Source organism: Gymnodraco acuticeps, unplaced genomic scaffold (genome assembly GCF_902827175.1).
Source record: "Gymnodraco acuticeps unplaced genomic scaffold, fGymAcu1.1, whole genome shotgun sequence".
NCBI lineage: Eukaryota > Metazoa > Chordata > Actinopteri > Perciformes > Bathydraconidae > Gymnodraco > Gymnodraco acuticeps.
In genome coordinates this window covers 1,501,509-1,529,229 of record NW_022992001.1, presented here as the reverse complement: position 1 = coordinate 1,529,229, position 27,721 = coordinate 1,501,509, and the positions used below count along the sequence as shown (strand labels likewise).

At 40.6% G+C, this 27,721-nt stretch overlaps 1 protein-coding gene across 1 annotated transcript; it reads right to left on the bottom strand.

Moving 5' to 3' along the window:
* Positions 1–27,721, bottom strand: cep89 (centrosomal protein 89; the record flags this gene model as incomplete). Its single annotated transcript, XM_034201266.1, is given in 10 exon segments — positions 1–84; positions 9,254–9,304; positions 11,483–11,625; positions 18,317–18,556; positions 19,661–19,768; positions 21,467–21,518; positions 25,160–25,361; positions 25,836–25,982; positions 26,755–26,861; positions 27,446–27,721. Coding segments are annotated over 10 exon segments (1,176 nt in total), but the record flags the coding sequence as incomplete, so codon positions are not given.

The window sequence follows — 27,721 nt, the reverse complement described above, 5'->3', positions numbered from 1 at the left end:
CTCAGTGGTTTGCAGAAGTGCATCTTTCTCGCTCATCCTGTCCTCATAGGCCAGCAGCAGGGGAGATAAATACTTCATGTCGAGCTACAAACAGGTACAAAGAGTAATGAGCCACAATTAGCTACAACATCAAAGCCATGAATATATTTCCATAAAGTGCTTATTTGAGGCAGGAAAATCACTTTTCAGCCCACCAGTCACAGTGGTTGGTAGATTTGACCTATACTGGGTGCAAATGGGCTTCATTTTATTCATTTATTCGGCATGATTCCAGTCACTGTGGACACATAATGAACCTCTTGAACCCCTGCTTTGATTTTCCGAAGGATAAAGCACACTCTTCCTTCTAAAATGTGAATCTGGGCCAAACTACGATACCAGCTATGTATCATCATATTCATTATTTCCTGAAAATGTAACGTCATAACTTTACCCGTACTGTAATACAATGTCCCCACTTATATCGAAGTAACCGAGCTGACGTCATGGGTGTCGAAACAGGCAAAACACAGCAAGAGCCATTGACAACACTTTTTATGGATGGTTGGTGCACAACCCAATACAAGATTAGAACTCTTACCATGGAGTAATCTGGTGGTGAAGTAGAGGAGTAGCAGATTATGGTTACATGACTTTACCAGTTTAAATAACATACCCACACTGTCCTGCTGTTATTACCATAGACCAGTGTTTCTCAAAGGGTGGGGCCCGCCCCATTGGTGGGGCGCAGAGATGTGATAGGTGGGTCGCGAATGGATGCGATGAACGGGAGATTATTTTTTTATTAATGTTTTGGACCTCAGGCCGGAATCGAACCTGGGTCCTCGCGGGCAGTAGTGGACTGTTACAGCCGGAGACTCGCAACGGCGGTGGACTTTCACGGCGCCGCTGCGCCGGAGCCCCCGGAGTGGAGTGCACCAGCTGGGCGTAAGCTGGGCGTAACTCTACGTCCGACGTAGAACCGAAGGTTAAGACCAAACTAAAGTTATGACTAGTGCACCACTTAGACCAGGGGTGCCCAACCAGTCGATCGCGATCGACCGGTCGATCGCAGGGAGATTCCCAGTCGATCGCGAGATGTGTCTAAAAATAGAACAACAATATTCTGTTTTATCGTTAATCTCCTGTAACATAATCTTCCCGTGCCAGAATAATGCACTTGAACGCATCAAAGCTTTGTGATTGGCCGGCTAGACCCCATGTGTCGGGGCGTGGCTGGTCGGCAGTGGGCACTATTTCGCTGACGTTGTCCGTGTCAACAACAGGAGTGACAGTCCGCACACACACAAGACCGCAATTATGGCAGAAGCAAAAAAGCCCAAAATATATAATTTTCACTCCGAGTGGGAGGATGATTATTTTTGTATCTATTCCAATTCAAAGTCCATCTGTCTCATCTGCAATGCGAGTGTGGCTTTATCGAAGAAGGGTAATTTAGGAGCGGCATTTCAAAACAGTGCACAAACGCTACGAGACGGAATTCCCTCCTGATTCTGCCCTACGCTCCCAAAAGGAGAGGGGCCTGAAAGGACAGCTAAATGCACAGCAGTCCATTTTCACCAGGCCCAACAACAAGAGCAAGGCTGCTACCATAGCATCTTATCGTGTCAGTCACGTTCTTGTGAAACACATGAAGTCTTTCAAAGACGGCGAAGTTGTGAAAGAAGCTTTCCTGGAGGCTGCCGACGCGCTTTTGGGGACAGTAAAAATAACAGAAGCATTTCAACAGGTTTTTGATATAATAAAAACTCAAGTTGGATACCGTTATTAATCAGCTGTAAGTTTTAGTTTGTTTGAAAGTATTCATTATAATTATTGTACAAAATGGTATAAGAATGCAAACTTAAATTGATTATAGTCTATCATCAATTCAGGTTAAGAAACTAGTGTTGCTTGCATCCTATATTAAAGGCATTTCTTTTTATAATTTACTAAAATGCAACAAAAAAAGGGTTTGATTCTATTAATTTTGTCTTTTTTATTGCACGTTGGCAGCAGATTCCTGTGTAGCTTCAGATCTGAGTTGTCTTATTAGTAAGCCTAATTTATACTTTTGTAGCAACACTATTTTTATATAATGGCAAATAAAGGGTTCAGAGTCTTTTCTTTTTTTCCTGTGTCATATGTGGCAGCACTGTAGTGACGTGTGAATAAACTCCAACTCTGTATCAACAACACTGTTGTGTAACTTCAGTTAAATACTTGTATGTGTGTAGATTAGAAAGAGCAGGTAAGATAAAGGATCTGCAGTATTTTATGGAGTATTAATCGTACAAAGGTCAGTTTTATACAAGCAGTAGTGTGTATTTACCTGGTAGTAGGCTGTCAGTAATGGCTACGCCTCTCTATTTGGACTGGTAGATCTCGGCAGACTGGCAACTTTAAAAGTTGCTCTCGGTTCAAAAAAGGTTGGGCACCCCTGACTTAGACTTAAGCCCTGTATGCGTTGCGCCCGGGTGTAACTTTTACGCCTAGTATGGAGCAGGCGTAAATTGGAAAGACAGACTAGTATCCATAGTAACGTAAAACAGGCAAGAAGGATATTAACGATGGCAGGGCGTCTTGTTTACATGTTTAACAATGAAAGGGCATTAAGAAGAGTCTCAATTTCTCCTTCTCCAGCTCAATTTGTTCGTGTTCCGCTCTCAATTTGACGGTCTCCACCTCCACACGAACGATTTATTTCTCCGTCAGTTCCCGCTGTAGCTCTGACAAATCCCTCTTTCTCTTTCGGGGTGTGTGGCCATTTGGGATTCCCCTTGAGTCATTGCTGACGCTGTGGGTGTGGGAATTCCCTCTTCTCTGCGGTCCTCTGAGTCTGTAAAATGGTAAAATGGCGTTGCTTGGCAACAATTACTGTTGTATTGTGTGTACTGCGTGTATTCACGTGGCCGCGCATTTTAAGACCAGGCGCAGCTACGCCCGAGACTAGTCAGGCTTGGTGCACTCGGTGTAAATTCGAATCACTACGTCGGACGTAGCTAAGCCCGACGTTAGAGTTAAGCCCTACTTTTTTACGCCTAGCTGGTGCACTCCACTCCTGGAGCCTCGCAACGGAGGGTGTTTGCGGCGGTGGTACCGGCGCAGCGGCGCTGTGAAATTCCACGGCCCACCTATGCCAGAGCCAGCGGCCCACCAACGGCAGCAGCCCACCGGGAAAAGTCCTGAATCTCCCGATGGCATATAGTAGGCCCTTTTTCTATATTTTTGGAACTGTTGTTATTTGTTATAGATATATTTTTTTTATATTGTTATAGAACGATACATTTGGCAATTTTAAGCTTGGCCTACCATTTTATTGGAGCGACGAGAGACAGGTGAGGCTTGAAAAGGCCCACCTGATCAAAGTGGGGAATGACAGAAAAAGTTTGAGAACCACTGCCATAGACTGTACAGACTACAGACTTCTGAACTAACCACAGACAGTTGTCTAGTTCATGGAATGAGGGCAGTGCTCCGTAGCATTTAACGGCAGCTAGCCACAAATGGCTTTACAGGAGGGAAAACACCGAAATGGAGATTTGGCTCTAATTTGGCATTTGAATAATATATATGTTTAGTCCTGGGGGGTGTCTTGTACAGTTACAGGACAAACACTGTTTTTGTAAGTATTGATGAGTTAAGTTGGTAGGACACATGTTAAGCTAGTTAACGCTGTTAACGCTGTCAGAAAACGTTCCAGTAATTTATTAAATTGCCCACTTGAATCATGTTTAACATGAGTCAATTCCAGAGACTAGAAACCACTCAACTCTGGGACAGTTTTATCCCACAGCCCATTAGACTTCTAAACTCCTGAGCTTGCACTTTTTTTATTGATTGTTTTTGTGTTATTTCTTATTTATATTTATATTTATGTTGCATTGTTGGAGGAACCTTTGACCCAAGATTTGAATGCACTGTAGCTGTGTATCTGACATTAAAACCGTTGAACCTTGAGATGATAGTTTACATGATAATGTGTCAGGATTATTATGTCGTGTCACGTTTCTATGTCTAGGTGTCGGTGTTTTTTTTTCCGTTCTCCTTGTCATGTTTTCCTCCCTGGATATTGTCTGGTCTCTTTTCCCTGTGTTTTCATGTCTGTCGTTAGTTCCCTGGTGTGTCTAATTCCCTGATTGTTCCCAGCTGTGTCTAGTTACCCTGTGTTTAAATGTCCCTGTCTCCCAGTGTTCAGTGTCAGTTCGTATTGTCTCTTGTCATGGTCAGGTCTATGCTCTTTTGTGTTCAAGAATAGTTTTATTCCTCACTACGTGAGCGATTTTCCTTTTGGTCTCATTTTTTGTCATCTCATCCTGAGATTAGTTAGTGACCTTTTTTTGTTCATCGTGTTTTATTGGAAAAATAAAGTATCTTACCAATACTTTACCTCTGTCTCCCTGTCTGCAATTGGGTCCAACATCCTAAGTGCCTGAGATCGTAACAGAACGAACTGACGAGAAATGGACCCAGCAGATGATCCTTTTGAGGTGGAGCTACAACATTTTTCCTTTTATTTGGCATGCTGCTATGATTGGTGGAAGGGAGCGTCCAGTGTTCTGCAGAGGGAGGCCGCTCTGGTAGAGGCGCACCGGTTGGCTATGGAGAAACCAGACTTGGTGAAATTCGTACCTGGCTGGATGTTGAACTTCCTCTGGATGTGTGATTTCCAGCCTGCTGACTGCAGACGTCTCGGTGTGTTCCGTCTGGGGTCAACCCATGCTTCTGCCCCAGTTCCTGCTCCTGTCCAGGAGTCGTTTTCTGGAACTCGTCTGGCTTTTGGAGGTCCACGGAGCCTTCAGGCGGCTTCTAAGAGAAGGAGTCGCAAGTCCAGGCTAGCAGCCCGAGCCCCAAGAGCCATGATTCCGGTCCCAGTTCTGGCCCCAGCGGCCATGGTTCCGGCCCCAGCAGCCATGGTTCCGTGCTCCAGTACCATCCCACATAGCCATGGTACCGTGCTCCAGTACCATCCCACACAGCCATGGATCCGTGTTCCGGTTCCTTGCCCAGCAGCCATGGTTCCGGCTCCAGTGCCGGCCCCAGCAGCCATGGTTCCGTGCTCCAGTACCATCCCACACAGCCATGGATCCGTGTTCCGGTTCCTTGCCCAGCAGCCATGGTTCCGGCTCCAGTGCCGGCCCCAGCAGCCATGGTCCCTGCTCCAGAACCGGACCTTACAGCCATGTTTCCGGCTCCAAAACCGGCCCACACAGCCATGATCCAGGCTTCAGCTCCGGACCTTACAGCCATGTTTCCGGCTCCAGAACTGGATCTTACAGCCATGTTTCCGGCTCAAGAACTGGATCTTACAGCCATGTTTCCGGCTCCAGAATCGGCCCATGCAGCCATGGTCCCTGCACCAGAGATGGCCCATACAGCCATGGTTCCGGCTCAAGTACCGGGCCCAGCAGCCATGGTTCCGGCTCAAGTACCGGCCCCAGCAGTCATTGTCCCGACTCCAGCTCCTCGTCACCTGTTGACTCATCGGCCGACGCCAGCTCCCCGAGTCCTGTCGGCATACCGGCCGACTCCAGCACCTCGTCTCCTGCTGGCTCTCCAGCCGACGCCAGCTCCCTGTGTCCTGTCGTTGTACCGGCCGACTCAGCACCTCGTCTCCGGTTGGCTCTCCAGCCAGCACCAGCTCCCCGAGTCTTGTCGGTGTACCGGCCGACTCCAGCACCTCGTCTCCTGCTGGCTCTCCAGCCGACGCCAGCTCCCCGTGTCCTGTCGGCGTACCGACCGACTCAAGTCCCCTCTCGAGTCTCCTCTCGAGTTCCCTCTCAAGTCACCTCCCGAGTTCCCTCCCGAGTTCCCTCTCAACTCACCTCCCGAGTTCCCTCTCAACTCACCTCCCGAGTTCCCTCTCGAGTTCCCTCTCCAGTCTCTTCTCCAGTCCCCTCTCGAGTCCCCTCTCAAGTCTCCTCTCCAGTTCCCTCTCAGGTCCCCTCTCGAGTCCCCTCTCGAGTCCCCTCTCGAGTTCCCTCTCCAGTCTCTTCTCCAGTCCCCTCTCAAGTCTCCTCTCCAGTTCCCTCTCGAGTTCCCTCTCAGGTCCCCTCTCGAGTCCCCTCTCGAGTTCCCTCTCGAGTTCCCTCTCGAGTCCCCTCTCGAGTTCCCTCTCGAGTCTCCTCTCGAGTTCCCTCTCGAGTCTCCTCTCGAGTTCCCTCTCAAGTCCCCTCTCGAGTTCCCTCTCAAGTCTCCTCTCCAGTTCCTTCTCGAGTTCCCTCTCGAGTCTCCTCTCGAGTTCCCTCTCAAGTCTCCTCTCCAGTTCTTTCTCAAGTCCCCTCTCGAGTCCCCTCTCGAGTCCCCTCTCCAGTTCCCTCTCAAGTCTCCTCTCCAGTTCCTTCTCAAGTCCCCTCTCAAGTCACCTCTCGAGTCTCCGATCAAGTTCCCTCTCGAGATTCCTCTCAGGTCACCTCTCAAGTCAACTCTCAAGTTCCCTCTCAAGTTCCCTCTCGAGTTCCCTCTCAGGTCCCCTCTCGAGTCCCCTCTCAAATTCCCTCTCAAGTCTCCTCTCGAGTCTCCTCTCGAGTTCCCTCTCAAGTCCCCTCTCGAGTTCCCTCTCAAGTCTCCTCTCCAGTTCCTTCTCAAGTCCCCTCTCGAGTCCCCTCTCGACTCTCCTATCGAGTTCCCTCTCGAGTCTCCTCTGGAGTTCCCTCTCAAGTCTCCTCTCCAGTTCTTTCTCAAGTCCCCTCTTGAGTCCCCTCTCGAGTTCCCTCTCAAGTCCCCTCTCCAGTTCCCTCTCAAGTCTCCTTTCCAGTTCCTTCTCAAGTCACCTCTCGAGTCTCCGATCAAGTTCCCTCTCGAGATTCCTCTCAGGTCACCTCTCAAGTCAACTCTCAAGTTTCCTCTCGAGTTCCCTCTCAAGCCCTCTCTCGAGTTCCCACTCAAGTCCCTACTCAAGTGTTGTTGGAGGTTCCGCTGGGGGTCCTGCCAACTCTTTGTCCTGTGCCGTTGGAGGCCCCGCCGACTACTCTTCTGCCGGGGGTCCTGCCAACCCTAAGTCCTGTGCCGTTGGAGGCCCCGCCAACTACTCTCCTGCCAGGGGTCCTGCCAACCCTGTGTCCTGTCCCGTTGGAGGCCCCGCCGACTACTCTTCTGCCGGGGGTCCTGCCAACCCTATGTCCTGTGCCGTTGGAGGCCCCGCCGACTACTCTTCTGCCGGGGGTCCTGCCAACCCTGTGTCCTGTTCCGTTGGAGGCCCCACCAACTACTCTTCTGCCGGGGGTCCTGCCAACCCTAAGTCCTGTGCCGTTGGAGGCCCCGCCGACTACTCTCCTGCCGGGGGTCCTGCCAACCCTGTGTCCTGTCCCGTTGGAGGCCCCGCCGACTACTCTTCTGCCGGGGATCCTGCCAACCCTTTGTCCTGTCTCGTTGGAGGTCCCGCCGCCTACTCTCCTGCCGGGGGTCCTGCCAATCCTATGTCCTGTGCCGTTGCAGGCCCAACCGACTACTCTCCTGCCGGGGGTCCTGCCAACTCCTTGTCCTCTTCCGTGGGGAATCTTGCCGACACCTGTTCCACCAGCTCTGGTTACTGTCCGGTCAACACCGGCTCCTGCCCGGTCCCCTGAGAGCTGTGGTCTTCGCCCCTCCTCGAACTCTGCCTTGCCCCCGGGCTGTCCGCCCGAGACCCCGTTTTTTAACTCTGCCTTGCCCCCGGGCCGTCCGCCCGAGTTCCCCTTTTTTAACTCTGCCTTGCCCCCGGGCCGTCCGCCCGAGACCCCATCCATGGTTTCTGCCTTACCCCCGGCTGTCAGTCAAGGCCCGTCCTCCGGACCTCCTCCACCCACCCTGCTGGACCTTTTGGATTTTTTTTAATTTTTTTTTGAGGGGGGGGGGGGGTTCTGTCAGGATTATTATGTCATGTCACGTTTCTATGTCTAGGTGTGGGTGTTTTTTTTCCGTTCTCCTTGTCATGTTTTTCTCCCTGGATATTGTCTGGTCTCTTTTCCCTGTGTTTTCATGTCTGTCGTTAGTTCCCAGCTGTGTCTAGTTACCCTGTGTTTAAATTCCCCTGTCTCCCAGTGTTCAGTGTCAGTTCGTATTGTCTCTTGTCATGGTCAGGTCTATGCTCTTTTGTGTTCAAGAATAGTTTTGTTCCTCACTACGTGAGCGATTTTCCTTTTGGTCTCATTTTTTGTCATCTCATCCTGAGATTAGTTAGTGACCTTTTTTTGTTCATCGTGTTTTATTGGAAAAATAAAGTATCTTACCAATACTTTACCTCTGTCTCCCTGTCTGCAATTGGGTCCAACATCCTAAGTGCCTGACATCGTAACATAATGTCATTCCTTTCATGCTGTTAATATATTAGTTTTGAAATGATATCGTAGCAGACAATAAGGACATAATTGAGTTTAAGCACAGACCTGCAGTCTGTGCTTAAACTCATACAATCATATTATGTGTCCTTTCTGTTAGGGCTGCTCGATTACGGCAAAAATCATAATCTCGATTATTTGGGTCAATAATTGATATCACGGTTATTAAAAACGATTATCCATTTACTTTGAAAATATCAATTTATTGATTTATTTTTTGAACAGTATGTTTTTAACAGTTGATTACCCTGAACTTTAAGTATAATTCAACTGAAAAACCAATTTAAAAATAATTAATTAAATAAAAAAATAATCGTTTTATTACGTTGTTTTTGTAATCGTTGCAAGCCATAATTGCGATTAAAATACGATTAATTGAGCAGCCCTACTTTCTGTGACACTTTACCTTCACACTAACTCAGTAGCAGTTGGAAAGTATCAGTGTGTTACTATGGAAACAGTATTGTGTGTGTGTGTGTGTGTGTGTGTGTGTGTGTGTGTGTGTGTGTGTGTGTGTGTGTGTGTGTGTGTGTTCGACACCGGCATTTGTTTTCAGATGACCATGAACAGTAATTTACACACATCTGGTTCTCCATAGGTAGGCTATATAGGCCTGCCCTTTCCAAATGGCTTCCAATGGAGCTTTCCTAGATGGTTTGGTGAAACAAACCATCTAAGTCAGGTTAGTAATGCTCCATCACATGTTTTACATCTATTACAGGGTGAATCTTAAACTGAAGCATGACTTTAACTACTACCTGTACTATTCTGTGTTTCAATGTTATTCCTGTTGCTGCTGTAATACCTGAATTGCCCTATGGGGATCCATAGAGGTATATCATATCCTATCTTAATCAGATGTATGAGCTAAATGTGAATATGAACTAGCCATATGGTTGGACTACCACCCTGCCATAATAAAGTCATGTACTGTACAGCTACATAAAGTTACTAACCAGCCCGGGAGGAGGGGAGTCTGTCTTTGGTAAGCTGCTGATTCTGGAGCTCTGGATAAGAAACAGTAAAAGAGAGGAGGAAAAAAGTCATCATACCATCATAGCATTGGTTAATGTGGCAGCTATAAATGTAGTCTTTCACACAAATTGAATATATATATATGAAAATGTGTTGATAGAACCAGAGGATTAAGAAAGAAGAAAAAATGGGGAATAAAAAGAAAATGTGTGATCTATGGAGGCAGACAGTTCTGTCTCAGCCAATTAAACCCATTCAGAGTCACCCCATTTCATATCGCTGCATCATACTACCGTATACTTTCTCCCTAATCTTATCCGTTATATATTCCTTTCACCAGCTACACTTCAGCTGCAGTAATGAGGGCTGGCAGGCACATCAAGCGACATGCTAGTGATTAGGGCAGGAGATGTCTTGCTGTGAACACACAGCGTGAGGTAGCCATGATCAAACAGCACAGGCCAGCTTTCTTCTGCCGTGTGACACACACAACAACCCCGAGCGGACACACAGCCAAGACAGGAAAAAGAAAGTCCTTTAGTGCAACAAATCAGTTGGAAGGACAGACAAAAAGGAACATTATTTCTATCTTAAAGTCTTGCTGTGAAAATAAAGTGCACTGGAAATAGATTCAGTATAAAATCAAATTAGACTAAGGGAAGAACTTTGCAGTACAGAACTAGAAAAGTACACTCAGTAAAGACAGGTGTTTCTTACTTTGGGACTTCAGATACACTTTTTACACAAAAAAAACATTTGTAACTGTCTGCAAATCGAAATGTGCTTCTCTACTTTGTTATTATCTATAGTTGCTAATTAAAACACCATAAACATGTTGAGGAAGTAAAAAGCAATATATATTTTGGTAGCCCTAAAGAAAAGAAAAAAAGTCACACAAGGATACATTTTAAGAAAGTGGTGGGTTTGAATCAAATCCTATATGACCATCACGCACATGTACACATCACCGCACGGCACAGCAGTGTGTAGGGGCGTTGGGCAGCTTCTATAGAGCGCCTGGGGAGCGGTGAGGGGGTCTGCTGCCTTGCTCCACTTTGGAGAGTACCAATACACCTTCCATTCTTGGTCTGAACCGGAGACCCTCCAGTTCCCAAGACAGGCTGAGCTTCAGCTGAGTATAACCGAGTTAAACTCAGTTATACTCAGCTGCCCCCAAAAGACAGCCATGAGCAATTTTTCTTTTTTAAGTGTAAATTAACCAAAAAAACAAACGTCAAGAAAATAAATATTCTTACACCTATTCTCCCTGTTTAAAAGTCAGCCAAACACTCTATTAATTAGATCTTAACAGAAACAAAATGAAAATGATTGAAAGCCACTTGTTCAGATCTTTCCAGTGTTCCAACAATCACCAACGAAATAAACCTTTAGTGCGCGAGTTAGATGTGAACATAATATGCAGAGTCTACAGACTGCTTATCCCCGATTTCTTTCTCCATCTTCCCCCTGAGGACAGGCAACGACTAATACAAATGGTTTAGTTCCATTAGCTGTTAGCCATTATTGGCGTGTTAAGTGTAGGGAGGAGTTAGCAGTCAATGATGGTATAGAACGGTCAAATGTATTCATTTTTTTAGCAGCCATAAATGTGGGGCCTCTGTCCCTGCTGATGAGAACTGGGGTTTGAATCCAACTCGGGGAACACTAACATGTGTCATCCAGTTGGTCTTAAAATGTGTCCAATAAAAGCTTTAGTGGCCTAAAATAATATGTTTTAAATATATTTTTTGAGGCTGATTGGTCCAATAGTATGGGGGATTCATCTGAAACAGCACATAGATAGATACACACATGGCCGATTACAATATTCATGGCTGAGATTAAAAAAAAAGATAATTCAATTATGGCTGGAGTGATAAAGGCTGATAAATAAAATAAGGGGACAGTTCTACAGCTTTTAAAGGCTAATCGACCAGAATTCAGTTGAGAAGAGGAAGGAGCCTATGACTATCTCATGCAGTCAACATGTCGATCTATCCTTAAATCCCAAGGCAGACGGTGTGTGCACTGAGTGAATGATGACTTGTAAATGTAAAGCGTAAAAAGTGGATAAAGCGCTATATAAATACAGTCCATTTACCTACATTACACTACCAGGAGGACTCATTCATGGATTGTCAATGTGTGAGTTTGAGTGAGACGAGATTCTACTCTTTAAAGCAGATGTGTTCTCGTGCAGCAAGTCATACCTCCTGTTTGGACAACGGTCTGAACTGGGTTTGGTAGCGACTCAGCTCCACATTCAGGCGGTGAACTGTCAGTTTGAGGGCATCATTTTCATCCACCAGCTCCTGAGCGTGTTGCCTCAGATTCAGCAGCTCTGCATGGCTGCCTGTAAACAAAGCAAATCAGTTTAAAGGCTTCCATATTTTGGAAACAATAAATATCACTCTTATTTAGGACTGTACCCAATGTCTTTTTTTACATTCATATCTTTTGTTGAGGTTTTGGAATTAAGTTTTTAATATTTGTTATGTTTTATGATTGTATCATATTTTATTGTGGTGTATAAATGTGATATATGGTGCTGTTAGATTGCTGCTAGACCAGCCCAGTAATACAGGTGCATTTGGCACTTTTTGGGATGAAGACTGTTTTTAGACCACTGTGAAAATTTTGTTTTTGAAAGTCTAACTCCAACAAATATAGGTTAAAGCAGAAAATATGGTTAGGCAAGAACATGTTTTGTATTTGGGAAATGATATGTGGTCAATAAAATGTGAAAACAGCCCTATGGAGGCCAACAGGGGCAAATGCAACGGCCCAAAACACTTCCATTAGGAGACATGCGCTTCACTTTAAAAAAACGATGTAGATATAAAAACACAAATGTACCAAAACACATGCAAATGTAGAAACCTCTTCACCAACTTGACAACACATTTAGGAAACATTAAACAAATTGAACAAACATGTGTAGCAATAAAAACGTTTGTTTTTTTTAATGCTGCAGGTGTTTTAATGCTGAAGGTGTTTTAATGCTGAAGGTGTTTTAATGCTGAAAGTGTTTTAATGCTGAAGGTGTTTTAATGCTGAAAGTGTTTTAATGCTGAAAGTGTTTTAATGCTGAAGGTGTTTTAATGCTGAAAGTGTTTTAATGCTGAAAGTGTTTTAATGCTGAAGGTGTTTTAATGCTGAAGGTGTTTTAATGCTGAAGGTGTTTTAATGCTGAAGGTGTTTTAATGCTGAAGTGTTTTAATGCTGAAAGTGTTTAATGCTGAAAGTGTTTTAATGCTGAAGGTGTTTTTAATGCTGAAGGTGTTTTAATGCTGAAAGTGTTTTAATGCTGAAGGTGTTTTAATGCTGAAAGTGTTTTTAATGCTGAAAGTGTTTCTTTTAATGCTGAAGGTGTTTTGTTTAAGCTGAATGGTGTTTTAATGCTGAAGGTTTTTTATGCTGAAAGTGTTTTAATGCTGAAAGGTGTTTTAATGCTGAAAGTGTTTTAATGCTGAAGAAGTGTTTAATGCTGAAAGTGTTTTTAATGCTGAAGGTGTTTTAATGCTGAAGGTTGTTAATGCTGAAGTGTTTTAATGCTGAAGGTGTTTTAATGCTGAAAGTGTTTTAATGCTGAAGGTGTTTTAATGCTGAAGGTGTTTTAATGTTGAAAGTGTTTTAATGCTGAAGGTGTTTTAATGCTGAAAGTGTTTTAATGCTGAAGGTGTTTTAATGCTGAAGGTGTTTTAATGCTGAAGTGTTTTAATGCTGAAAGTGTTTTAATGCTGAAAGTGTTTTAATGCTGAAAGTGTTTTAATGCTGAAGGTGTTTTAATGCTGAAGGTGTTTTAATGCTGAAAGTGTTTTAATGCTGAAAGTGTTTTAATGCTGAAAGTGCTTTAATGCTGAAGGTGTTTTAATGCTGAAAGTGTTTTAATGCTGAAAGTGTTTTAATGCTGAAGGTGTTTTAATGCTGAAGTGTTTTAAATGCTGAAAGTGTTTTAATGCTGAAAGTGTTTTAATGCTGAAGTGTTTTAATGCTGAAAGTGTTTTAATGCTGAAAGTATTTTAATGCTGAAGTGTTTTTAATGCTGAAGATGTTTTAATGCTGAAAGTGTTTTAATGCTGAAGGTGTTTTAATGCTGAAAGTGTTTAATGCTGAAAGTGTTTTAATGCTGAAGGTGTTTTAATGCTGAAGGTTTGTTTTAATGCTGAAGGTGTGTTTTAATGCTGAAGGTGTTTTAATGCTGAAAGTGTTTTAATGCTGATTGAAAGTGTTTTAATGCTGGAAAGTGTTTTAAATGCTGAAGTGGTGTTGTAATGCTGTGAAGGTGTTTTATGCTGAAGGTGTTTTAATGCTGAAAGTGTTGTTAATGCTGAATGAAAGTGTTTTTATGGCTGAAGGTCGTTAATGCTGAAGGTGTTTTAATGCTGAAGGTGATTTTAATGGCTGAATGAAGTGTTTTTTAATGCTGAAATGTGTTTATGTGAAAGTGTAATGCTGAAAGGGTTTTAATGCTGAAGGTGTTTTAATGCTGGAAGGTGTTTTTTAAATGGCGGAAAGTTGGTTTTAATGCTGAAGGTGTTTTAATGCTGAAAGGTGTTTTAATGCTGAAATGTGTTTTAAATGCTGAAAGGTGTTTTTATTTTGAGGTTTTATAATGCCTGAAGGTGGTTTTAATGCTGTGAAGTGTTTTAATGCATGAAGGGTGTTTTTAATGCTGAATGTGTTTTAATGGCTGAAGGTGTTGTTAAATGCTGGAAAGTTGTTTGAATGCTGAAGTGTTTAAATATGCTGAAGGTGCTGTATGCTGAAAGGTGTTTTAAATGCTGAAAGTGTTTTAATGCTGAAAGTGTTTTAATGCTGAAGGTGTTTTAATGCTGAAGGTGTTTTAATGCTGAAAGTGTTTTAATGCTGAAAGTGTTTTAATGCTGAAGGTGTTTTAATGCTGAAAGTGTTTTAATGCTGAAAGTATTTTAATGCTGAAAGTGTTTTAATGCTGAAGATGTTTTAATGCTGAAAGTGTTTTAATGCTGAAGGTGTTTTAATGCTGAAAGTGTTTTAATGCTGAAAGTGTTTTAATGCTGAAGGTGTTTTAATGCTGAAGGTGTTTTAATGCTGAAGGTGTTTTTAATGCTGAAGGTGTTTTAATGCTGAAGGTGTTTTAATGCTGAAAGTGTTTTAATGCTGAAAGTGTTTTAATGCTGAAGGTGTTTTAATGCTGAAAGTGTTTTAATGCTGAAAGTGTTTTAATGCTGAAAGTGTTTTAATGCTGAAAGTGTTTTAATGCTGAAAGTGTTTTAATAGTGAAAGTGTTTTAATGCTGAAGGTGTTTTAATGCTGAAAGTGTTTTAATGCTGAAGTGTTTTAATGCTGAAAGTGTTTTAATGCTGAAGGGTTTTTAATGCTGAAAGTGTTTTAATGCTGAAAGTGTTTTAATGCTGAAGGTGTTTTAATGCTGAAGTGTTTTAATGCTGAAAGTGTTTTAATGCTGAAAGTGTTTTAATGCTGAAAGTGTTTTAATGCTGAAAGTGTTTTAATGCTGAAAGTGTTTTAATGCTGAAGGTGTTTTAATGCTGAAAGTGTTTTAATGCTGAAGGTGTTTTAATGCTGAAGGTGTTTTAATGCTGAAAGTGTTTTAATGCTGAAAGTGTTTTAATGCTGAAGGTGTTTTAATGCTGAAGGTGTTTTAATGCTGAAAGTGTTTTAATGCTGAAAGTGTTTTAATGCTGAAAGTGTTTTAATGCTGAAAGTGTTTTAATGCTGAAAGTGTTTTAATGCTGAAGGTGTTTTAATGCTGAAAGTGTTTTAATGCTGAAGGTGTTTTAATGCTGAAAGTGTTTTATGCTGAAATGTAATGTTTTAATGCTGAAAGTGTTTTAATGCTGAAGGTGTTTTTAATGGCTGAAGGTGTTTTAATGCTGAATGTTTGTTTAATGCTGAAAGTGTTTTAATGCTGAAAGTGTTTTAATGCTGAAAGTGTTTTTAATGCTGAAAGTGTTTTAATGCTGAAAGGTGTTTAATGCTGAAAGTGTTTTAATGCTGAAAGTGTTTTAATGCTGAAAGTGTTTTAATGCTGAAGGTGTTTTAATACTGAAAGTGTGTTAATGCTGAAAGTTTTTAATGCTGAAAGTGTTTAAATGCTGAAAGTGTTTTAATGCTGAAAGTGTTTTAATAGCTGAAAGTGTTTTAATGCTGAAAGTGTATTTTAATGCTGAAGGTGGTTTTAATGCTGAAGGTTGTTTTAATGTTGAAGTGTTTTAATGCTGAAAGTGTTTTATAATGCTGAAAGTGTTTTAATGCTGAAAGTGTTTTTAATGCTGAAAGTGTTTTAATGCTGAAGGTGTTTTAATACTGAAAGTGTTTTAATGCTGAAAGTGTTTTAATGCTGAAGGTGTTTTAATGCTGAAGGTGTTTTAATGTTGAAAGTGTTTTAATGCTGAAGGTGTTTTAATGCTGAAAGTGTTTTAATGCTGAAAGTGTTTTAATGCTGAAAGTGTTTTAATGCTGAAGGTGTTTTAATGCTGAAAGTGTTTTAATGCTGAAAGTTGTTTTAATGCTGAAAGTGTTTTAATGCTGAAGATGTTTTAATGCTGAAGTGTTTTAATGCTGAAGGTGTTTAATGCTGAAGGTGTTTTAATGTATGAAGGTGTTTAATGCTGAAGGTGTTTTAATGCTGAAAGTGTTTTATGCTGAAGGTGTTTTAATGCTGAAAGTGTTTTAACGCTGAAGGTGTTTTAATGCTGAAAGGTGCTTAAATGTGCTGAAGGTGTTTTAATGCTGAAGTGTTTGTTTAATGCTGAAAGTGTTTTAATGCTGAAGGTGTTTTAATGCTGAAAGTGTTTTTAACGCTGAAGGTGTTTTAATGCTGAAAGTGTTTTTAATGCTGAAGGTGTTTTAATGGCTGAAGGTGTTTTAATGCTGAAGGTGTTTTAAATGCTGAAAGTGTTTTAATGCTGAAGGTGTTTTAATGCTGAAGGTGTTTTAATGCTGAATGGAAGGTGTTTTAATGCTGAAAGTGTTTTAATGCTGAAAGTGTTTTAATGCTGAAAGTGTTTTAATGCTGAAAGTGTTTTAATGCTGAAGGTGTTTTAATGCTGAAAGTGTTTTAATGCTGAAAGTGTTTTAATGCTGAAAGTGTTTTAATGCTGAAGGTGTTTTAATGCTGAAGGTGTTTTAATGCTGAAAGTGTTTTAATGCTGAAAGTGTTTTAATGCTGAAGGTGTTTTAATGCTGAAGGTGTTTTAATGCTGAAAGTGTTTTAATGCTGAAAGTGTTTTAATGCTGAAGGTGTTTTAATGCTGAAGGTGTTTTAATGCTGAAGGTGTTTTAATGCTGAAAGTGTTTTAATGCTGAAAGTGTTTTAATGCTGAAAGTGTTTTAATGCTGAAAGTGTTTTAATGCTGAAAGTGTTTTAATGCTGAAAGTGTTTTAATGCTGAAAGTGTTTTAATGCTGAAGTGTTTTAATGCTGAAGGTGTTTTAATGCTGAAGGTGTTTTAATGCTGAAAGTGTTTTAATGCTGAAGGTGTTTTAATGCTGAAAGTGTTTTAATGCTGAAGGTGTTTTAATGCTGAAAGTGTTTTAATGCTGAAGGTGTTTTAATGCTGAAGTGTTTGAAAAGTGTTTTATGCTGAAAGTGTTTAATGCTGAGGTGTTTAATGCTGAAGTGTTTTAATGCTGAAAGTGTTTTAATGCTGAAAGTGTTTTAATGCTGAAGGTGTTTTAATGCTGAAGGTGTTTTAATGCTGAAAGTGTTTTAATGCTGAAAGTGTTTTAATGCTGAAGGTGTTTTAATGCTGAAAGTGTTTTAATGCTGAAGGTGTTTTAATGCTGAAGGTGTTTTAATGCTGAAGGTGTTTTAATGCTGAAAGTGTTTTAATGCTGAAGGTGTTTTAATGCTGAAGGTGTTTTAATGCTGAAAGTGTTTTAATCACAACAAAAACGGGGACACTAGAAAGTGATGCACAGAGCTGGGACCGGAGTGCGTTTTGACGTTCAGGGATTATAAAGTTCCTGGCTGTTTTGTGTTTGCAGCGGTTTTTATTTGCATTGTTTCGTCAATGCTGCACTTTGAGTAAACGTTACGCTTGTTTAGTCAAGTTGGTGAAGATGTTTCTTCATTTGCATGTGTATTGGCACATGTGTTTTTATATTTGCATCTTTTTGAAAGCGTTTCTCTGCAACTGTTTTGGGCCGTAGCATGTTTGCCCCTGGTGGCCAACGTGCGGCTCTAAACTTAGAGTTGGAAACAATCCTACAGAGCCACCACTGGGATACAACTCTACAAATAGTTAAATAATACTAATAATATTATATCTGAACCTGTGTAGAATAATGGGTTCGAAAATATCTCAAATCTGCAAAGCATTTGAATGTTTATTAAGAATTTATGAATAAAGCTTCAAACTATTCTGTACAGCCCTAATCTTATTCAGAAAACTGAAAGTTAAATAGACAGTTCAAGAAGAATTAAGTTAAGTCTTAAAAAACAACATTATTCTCAAACAGAAAAGTCACAGGCTTAGAGGCCTAACAATTGACATTACAAAAGCCGAATCATTATTCTAGTTTCAGGAGAAAGGAACAGAGCAGGCTGGTGAGATGCAGGATGCTTTGGTCTTTCTTCAACATGACTCCGACTCTCTAAGTGGTCTGCTGGCTGACCCTGGACTTCAACAGAATTAACCCTTGGGGTCAAATGAAGGCAACATAATTCATGCTTCCCTTGCTGAGAATGGTTCTAGTACTTTTTCCATGCTGCTCCTTTCTGCCAACCAGGAGGCAAGAGTCTCTCACCACCAAGTCCACCTGCTTCCCATTTCTATTTTTTATTTACTCCATTTGATGTTTTCCTTTTCATGTTTCTTTCTCATTCCTCCCTCCCTCTCTCCTTTTACTCATGCCGAGGAGTTGCTGTGGAGCTCAAGGATCAGAGACATATTTACTCACCCCCTGCACATGCATCTGTTGTGACTCACTGCTTCATTCCTTCTCTCATTATCCCTTTCTCATCCCTATGTCACTTTATTGATCCCCCTTTTCCCCCACTCATTCTCTCGTCTCTCTCCAGCAGGTCCTCCACTCTACCTGCAGATGACCTTGCGTTGGTCGAGGATTGGCTGTTACTGATCTCTTGCTCCAGCCGCTGCAGCCGCTCCTCCAGCAGCTTTTGTTCATCTACCATTCTCACGTTGTTCTCTGGCGAGGCCCACGCTGCCTCCCGCTGCCCCTCGATGCTCGCCCTAATGGGCCCTGGAGACTGTTGGATGGGGGGTTTAGAGATGTTGGATTGGCTGGATTGGTTTGTGGTGGGGATGGGTAGCGCGGCTGTAAAAGGCAAGGTAAATACTTGTAATGGCAGTACATAAAACATTTAAATTGAATAAAATGTGAAAATGTAGTGCTTTCCTAAACTCTATTATATATAAGTGTTAAGGCATATTAGGTCCATTCATGCACATAAAACATCAACACAGCAAATAAACTAATTTATTGTGCTAACATTAATATTTGTATTTATTTATTTGATTCCATTCTACAATGGAGCATCTGTTTGAAAGACAATTTCCACAGGATAAATCAAATGAAACATAATAATTACAGAGCCAGGAGGCTCTAAGAGAAGAACTGAGAACATATCTCCTTTTTTTCTTCATACATTTGTTGAGAATTATAAAACAAAAATATCTATGTTTTTTCTTGTAAATGTATGACTGTCTTATGAGTTATGACAATTACAATATTTCCTCCTTCGTCCAGCTCCATCATTAATTTGTTATACCTATAATGTCCCTAATATGCCACCGTATATATGACCAGCACGTAAACAGAGAAATATGATTGTGAAGCAAATAGCACATTAACCTGTTATATATGAAATAAGTCATTTCAAATTATTTGGGCAATAACATGGACTATATTAGGGAATCAAGCTAGCAACTGTATTATAATATATCAGATACAGGAGTTCAAATCAAACAAATAATGGGTGTATGACAGAATATTTTTGAAATAGTGTCAGATAATTATTATCACAATAAGACAGAATAAAACAGACACAAAAGAAGAAACCCTAACCTACTGTTTGAATGTATGTATACAATTGTCCTAATTGCTACCAATACCTTACTCTGAGAGACACATATGCATCATGTCACTAGCATGCAGAGCACTCAAAACAATCTAACGATAGACATTCATTCGATAAAGAACATTGCAACACGTTTACTAAAATGGAATATTCTTGCTTCTAGATGCTGTTTATGAAAAGTACAAAACATACATACTATAGTTCCCATCATCAGAATGCATTGGTTTGTTGTGCTTTTCACTGATGTTTTATAACCAAAAAGCTGGCTTCATCACAGACAAATGAATAGTCAACATAACGAGCAGACACACACACACACAGCAGTCTACTTTGCGACTTACATGGCACGTCTTTTTTCAAACTTCTTGGGCTTTTCCTGACAGGCGCTTTCTTCTTGGAGTAATCAGCGCTGGCTTCTGGAGATTGGAAAACGGTTTCCTCAGGGAGATCTGAGGGATAGCATCATGCCATTATTAGTAAATGAACACAATTACAGACCTGTGTAGTGTTTTCTTTATGACTTTTTACTTGAATTGCATATTCTGTAATATTGTGTGAAGGTGACTTAGTCCATGGTTAAATGTATTGCTTTAGGTTTAGACGCACAGCCAAACTGTATTTGGCTTCATAATTTAGTGATTAAAGTAGGAGCATTGTAAGAACACATACAACATTTGAATTAGCAACCATCACAAGCCTGAGGACAGCTCTGGTCATAACAACTATAATGAGGCTTTCCATTTATGATGTAAGGCTACATTATGTGTGTTGTGAAACTACATTTTGGCTGATTAAAAGCTCACATTTTGCACTTCCCCTAGGGCTGAGGAGGAGTGTACCATTCTTTCTTTGTATGGGAGACGTTTCTAAAATTAAATTGAATGTCTCTATTTAAATGACCCTTTAAAAACACCTCTGTTGATTAACTTTAATTGAGGTGTAAATCAAAAAAAGTTATTAAAACAGAGTGTAATTCTGAAGAACACAATACACTAACACTCCCAACATAATTACATGTGATGGCCGCTTGTTGTTCCACAGGTTTTCATAACGCATTTGCTCCTCTATTAGAGTGTATTATGTAAGTTAACAATGTTCCCCTTACTCTACATAATACTGGAAGCTGGTAATAGATATTGCTTTGTATTTACTGACACCCAAGACAATATTGCTTGATGAAGTGAATGTTACCTCCCTGCCTTTACATTAGCAGTCACATCAGCTTAAATGGTTTTAGTGTAAATGTTGCATGTAAACTGAGAGTACCCTAATGGTTTAGAAAAGTCACTCTCTGTCAAAGACAATATGTTTGCTAGGGACTGGTTCTTAACGTCACTCAATCTAGTAACCATTAGCAGATATGGAAACTGGACAAAAACTATTGGGCTGTTTTGTATTTATTGTACAATATGTAGGCCAACTGTAAATAAACCACAATCAAATATGAATTGATAACACTAGAGAGTAGGTGCAGGTGTGACGTATTTTTGTAGGCCAACCAGTAAGTTAGCGATCCAAGGGTTCCCTGGACAAAAAAGCAATTGGATTTTTCCATTGGATTTTGCAGTATTCGCATAATGTGCTTTGTAGGTCTTTTGCAGGTCTCCCTTGAAAAAGAGATCTATGCTCTCAATGGGACCAACCTGGTTAAATAAAGGTATGAAATGAAATGTGGCAAACACACGTTTACTAAGTTTTGTACAACAGGTAATTTAGATATATTCACACTTTATGATATTTAAGCGTAAATGCAAAGTCAGAAGTGAAATGCTAATGTTAGGCTATAAACTAATGACATCACCATAACTGTGATGAGGTTTAGAAGTTTCCTTTAGTCACTTGTTAGCAGCAGACTGTTTTTATGACACGTAGAAGCTTAAGACATTCACGAGTGGGGTGTTTGACGTATTTTAATGTCGTAGAATAAAACACGAAAATCTTTAAAGCGTGTGTTTAACACAGACCTTGTTTTAGACATATAACCGCAAACATGTTCAAAAAAAACATTGACTTCAAGACAAGAGAGCCCAAAGTGCTAAAATGCTAACTCATTTTTGGTTTTTAAGGACTCATTCCTGTACCACTCTATACCCAGCATGTTGTCCTATTTAATTATGAGTTAGTTACTACTGTGTTCAAACACTTACCTGGAGAAGGCACTCTTCTGCCAGACATCGGAATCCGCTGCGGTGTACTAGTCTGAAAAAACAGACAGGCTGTCAGTCGGACAGATAGAGATTTCCAGAAGCCCTGTTGCCTGGAACCTTTTGTGCAAAGCTATTTTCGAGACCACTGAATTTATGCCTATTGTCAAGCTGTGGAAAAATGATATCTTGTCAGTGCGTTTCTTGTTGCGAGACACATTGTGAATGAGTCATAGTCTTCACTGGAGGGAAGAGTCTCAGTTGAAACATAGCAAGAAAGCAGCAAAGAAAGCTTGAAAAGGAATAATGTGGCAGACTGAGGAATGATGGTTTGAGGCCAAACTCATGATTATAAAATAAACTTTATTTGTATACACTGAATTGCTTTATTGCGACAGTGGTGCAAGTTTTTGGTTCAAGGTCAATATGCAGGCTGCAGTTTGTGGTATTGCATCATAAAGAGGGTTATTTTTCTTCTCTGTTATATAGCCCACACTTTAATGAAATAGACAACTGAGTGCAATTACTCTTAAGTGCATTTAACCCTGAATGATTACAAAAGCCAGCTCGTTGATGTGGCTCTCTGTTACGTTGATTTATCCTCATATGATGCAGGGAAATATAGCCTGATTATGGATCACATTTGCATGGGGGTACATATCTACTATGTTGGCTTGTATAATTGGTTTTCACATGGGTAAGGGTATGGTACAAGGAAAAGAAACATATTGTCCTCAGAATTGCATTAAGGTCTTCAGCTAACTGGTAAATAAAGTTAGATAGTCTGGACAAAACACTGACAAGGGAAAACAGAGCCCATTGAGACCAAGAAGGTTAGCAACCCAGTGTATCAGTATACAGGACGTGGACATACTGTAAATAGTATAGAACAATATCCCAATGATTATGTCCCTAGAGTCTTAGAGAAACGTAGGTGGTTGGAGCAGAATCTAGGTGATTAAAACTAAGGCACACTTCCTCTTTCAGTGCAAGACATGGGCCGTTACAGTTTAAAATACTACATTGGGATCAGTTATCAGGGCGATTTCCAGTCATAGATCCAGATTGTAGCAGTTGTAAAATCTTTAGATCTATCAACATTTTGAAGCTCGTCCAAAGTTAAAATGTATAGGAGGTATACAGTATAAGAAGTGGACCATCATTTTTTAAGTTTGGCATTTTGGCATTTTGGCTGTAGCTGTCGGTTTTTTGGAACCAGAAGTAACACGAAAGGGGTGGAGCTAAGTACAACCAAACATGCGAAACCAAACATCAACACTTTCATGAACTGAAAACACACAATGAAGGTATTAAAGGTCTCAGACAAAAACACAGACAACACCCAAACAGGACACAGCATTATTAACAAACCTTCAATCAAAAGGCAGCCCCGCCCTAAAGCATATGATGCTTTTTTAACTCTAAATTGGACCATAAGTAGCTAAATGAAAATACTTGAAACTAGTGAATGAGACCCTAAACTCATCAGGAAAATCTATACTGAGCCAATACATCAAGTGAGAAGTAGAGTAATGTTCTCATAGACTTCTATACAACCGGATTATCTTTGCAGAGGAGTTGCCCGTTCAGTGAGGGCGGTAGAAGCTTAGTCCAAAAGGACTTGGCTTGGGTACGGCAGGCAGGGTCCCTGGTTTAAGTCCAAGTCCAAGAATGAACACAAGACTACATTTGGTGTGTGTGTGTGTGTGTGTGTGTGTGTGTGCGCAGTGCTATGTAAAAGTACATGTGTGTAAATATTAAAGAGGTACTTATAGAAATCCTCCATTTATTGGCAGCTGTGAGTCACTATGTAAGTCACTTCAGATAAAAGTGGTAGCTATAATGACATGTAATTGAATGTAATATGCTGTAGTACGAATGCATTGGCTTCACTACTTAGACCTGGAGGTTGCCGCTTGATTGGACTAGTGGTTAAGGGCTATATAAATAAACATTGATTGATTAAGATATTTTCAGAGGTGTTTCAAGTAAAAATAGACCTGTGCCCTATTATAACTGTTTTTGGAGTACTGTCTGATATCTACTACAACTTCCTGCGTGGCTTCTTGGCATTCTATACACCACTTGCATGTCATTTAAACTATTGAAATTTGGCAGAGGCAATTCCTCAAACGCAGTGGATGAGGAATATTTAATATCATAACAAAAATGAAGGTTCATTTCTTTCTGAGATGCGAAGGAGAAGAGCTAGAATTACACGAGAACCTTTAATGCAAACCTGATAAGAGGATAACAGAACCCGTTAAATATCCCGCTCTAATAGACCAGAGAATTAGGATTATCCCTTCTGAATTGTATATCTTATCTCGTATAATTTGTTTTCTTTATCTTTCTATCTTATATTGGGAACTCTATTGCTATTATTTGAGTTACATTGATCGTACCAACATTTTTACCGAAACAGAAAAGGTCAGAACATGTAGAATTGGTTCTCCCTCGCTGCTATTTAATTTAATTTGTTTATTTATCTATCTATAATTTATCTAAAAAATAAAGCATGTGAGAGCCGTTTCTTAGGACATAATCATTGTGATTTTTTGCAGAAATATAGAATTTGCAGATAAACAACATGCAAATAACTATGAGTGGGTAAAGAAAGACCTTTAAATTGAGTGGCTTGTTGTCAGTGACTACCATGAATCATAATTTCAAAGTCAGTTTCGTCCATTTTACAGAGATAGAAAAATACCAAAATGTCACCACATGATTTGCTGGACCATCACATGCAAACACTACACAATTATGTTAAGTGGCAAATAAATTAAATAAAAATCAAATGATTCAGGAAGACATATAGGATATTTCAAACCTGCAAACTAATTACTTAAAATGACTTCTGAGCCTGTACAGTAAACAGTAAATTACAACTCACCACTACTCTACAGAAAAATATGACATCACCTTTTTTCTGTGTACAACTATGCCTCCCAGGGGTTCAAACGGGTATGACAATAGCAACACGTATAAACAAATTAAAGGATGAAGAGTTAACCCCTCTAAACACAAGCAGATATTCTTACTGCAAAAAAGGCACAGGTGTAACTAATAACATTAACGATGTCTCAGCCTGCAGCGCACACCTGCAACTCGTTATGCATGTCGTTATCAAGTTATTGGTTCCCCCTGTGCTGTTCCTACTATAGTAAACATAACACTGGTCAAGTCAAATAAGTGTTTACAAAGAACAATAGGCGCTTTCACACCGGAGTACTTTTTCCCAGGAATAGTTCCGATAGTTCCTGGGATTTTGCGTTCACACCAAAAAGATCTGGAACTAGAACTTTTTGCTTACCTTTTCACCCCTTTTTAGTCCCTGCTAGAGAGCAGAGACTTTCCTGGGGAGAAAAAGTTTCCAATTTCTGATTGGCTGGGCGGATTGCAAACCTCGCCCCGTAAAACTCTGAAATTATTTTGTGAAGCCGCCATTTTATTTGCTCGCATTAGCATTATTAGCATTAGCCCAGCGCACCAACGGAGTATATGCCGTGAAGTTGTTTGCGGCCTACCAGTAAACCCAAAGTAGAAGAAGAAGTGACGTCAGCGGCTCCCTCTGGACTTATTCCGGTGTGAACGCGATTTACTAGATAGTTCCAGGAAATAAAGGTTCCGGGAACTATTCCTGGGAAAGGTACTTGGTGTGAAAGCGCCTAATAGGACTGTTCTGTAGAATCTCACCTTGTGTTTTAGTGGCAGGGAATAGACAGGTTCTGTGAATGGACAATTATGTCCTTTGCCAAGAGTTTGGTAAACATGTTCTTCCCGCTCATCTTCACTCCCCACCTGCTCTTCCTCGTCCTCGTCCTGCAACTCTTCTTCCTCTGATAGGTCAGGGGAGGAGAGGCGTGGTCGGCTAGCCAAATCTTCTGACCATCTGTCTCTGAAGGAGGTAAGAATAGATTGAATTCAATTCAGATATACTGCATGTATTTTATTTTTCCTATGGTCCATTCATCCATCCATCTTCTTCCGCTTATCCGAGTCGGGATTTATAGTTTTTTTTAAAAAATGGTTTAATAATAATTCTATATTTACAAGTTAATTCCTCTTACTGTATTTGTGTATACACTATTATACATCAAAGCAAATTCATTGTATGTGTAACCCTACTTGGCAATTGAACCTTATTCTAATTCTGATTATTCAAATCTGAAGGAAACCAGGCCTGTGTTTTGAAGATATTAGTAAGTCTAATGTCAAGGCATAATTATAAAAAAATGTTACATATCACATTTTAAACTTTTTCTTCTGCTCTACCTTAAAAGCATTTTGGCCCATTGTCTTATGTGACCCACATACAGCCATAGGTGATGTTGAGTCACCTCTTGTGGTGTATTTGTCAGAGGGAGTTCACCTGTTGAAAAGTGCTGTACTGATGTTTGGTTCAGATATGAAGGACTCTGATAGGCCGCTCTCAGAGAAAGACCTCGGCCGGACAGGGGGGAGGGCCCACGCCTGTCCAGTGAGCGAAGAAGACAAGATGGCTGCTGCTAAGGCTGATCTGTTGATGTAAAGACATGATTAAAATAAGGAAAGACAGATGCTTTGAGTAAAATAAGTACACAAAATGCTGTTCTTGTTATATAAAATATCTTTCCTTTTTTCTAATTGAGTTTGAAGGTATTACCTTAAATTCACCATTAAGAGCTAACAAATGCTACTTTTGGAAAATATTGCCCATTAGTTGCCCCAAAAGACACTGCTTTCACAGGCTGTGGAGACACATTTACTCAAATAACATATGTAAAAAACAATTTTGAGGTACGTAGAACTTGAGTATTTCCATTGTCGGCTATTCAACTCCACAACATTTCAGAGAAAAAGTTTACTTTAAACTCTAACCGATTTAGCTGTCAGCTTTATTGACTTTGCAGATTCTGATTAATAATATAAAATATAACCAACAAATAAGATGTCATTTTATGGTATAAGATATAATAATTCCTGGGGGGGATTCAACAAGCTACCCAGCAGTATTTAAAATAAATATTTATTAACTTGTAGTTTACTCTAGTCATTGTAACACATGAACCACACTTTTACAGAATTATTTTTAAAGTATGTCTACACTATTACAAACATACTAAAGTGAAAGTTGTGATTACTTCTTTTAACCACTGATTATGGGGGGGATAAGAGAGGAGAGTGAATCTGTATTTTCTTTTGAATTCACTAGGAAATAACTTTGTACTAATGCATACAAGGATGTGATTTGGACCAAAGGAAGGAATTGTCAATACAAGAGGATGTTATTGGTTGGAGGTGTGGGGTACCTGGGTCTCTCAGGTGAGGGGTTTGGGCTGTGGGGGGGCGGGGTACGAGGCACAGCAGGCTTGGGGGCGATGGAGGCAGCAGGGATCAAACCATGAGCTATATGCTTCTACACAACACACAAGGGGGAGGTTAGGAAGAGGGTCAGCATCACAGACACATTATCACACACTATGTGGGTCATATGGTTGACATTGTGTCACACCAACACTGAGGAAAAAACAATAGGGACATGGGATGGAAAGGAAAGGGTAGAGAAACAGCATGACCACTTGAGATAGCAAACCCTGTAGTCAGACAACAGCCAGTTACAGCAGTGGGCTTTCCCTACTAGAAATACCACTGTTGTTATGAATTGGTCACAATATGTACTTTGACTGCCACTATAACAGCAAAGCTGTTAATGAACAATGAATGCCTCAGTTTAATGAATGCCTCAGTTTAATCACTGTTTTGAGCATGAACATCGTTGCCACACAATTTATTAACGTTACAAAAACTGGCGTTAGCAAATGTTAGCTTGAACAGTTCTGACATATATCGCTTTCGCTAACGTTTTACGAACGTAAAGTTATCTAACGCCAGGTTAATGCATGTTAGCTTAATGATTTAAAAAAAACATGTAAGATATACGTTTAGCTAGCTAGAAGTAGGACACGGTTAATTAGTTTAAAAAAAAGACGTCAAACTTACAAACTCCTTGTCTTTCTCCCTCCTGAAACTGAATTTGAACATAATGGAAAATACGTTTTTGACCCTTTCCTTCAACGGCTTCAGTTTCAGTTTAAGCGAACGGCTGGACTCGTGTACCAAACATTATTTCAGTCAAATGGCATTAGAAAGTTGTGCTTGTCATTATCTCGTGTTTCTAATGTTCTCAAATGTTACGCTTTTTGGGCTAAACCCTTATTAAATGAGCACGCGAGGTCTCTGCATTCAACAAGCTGCAGATTTCTGGTATCTAGACGC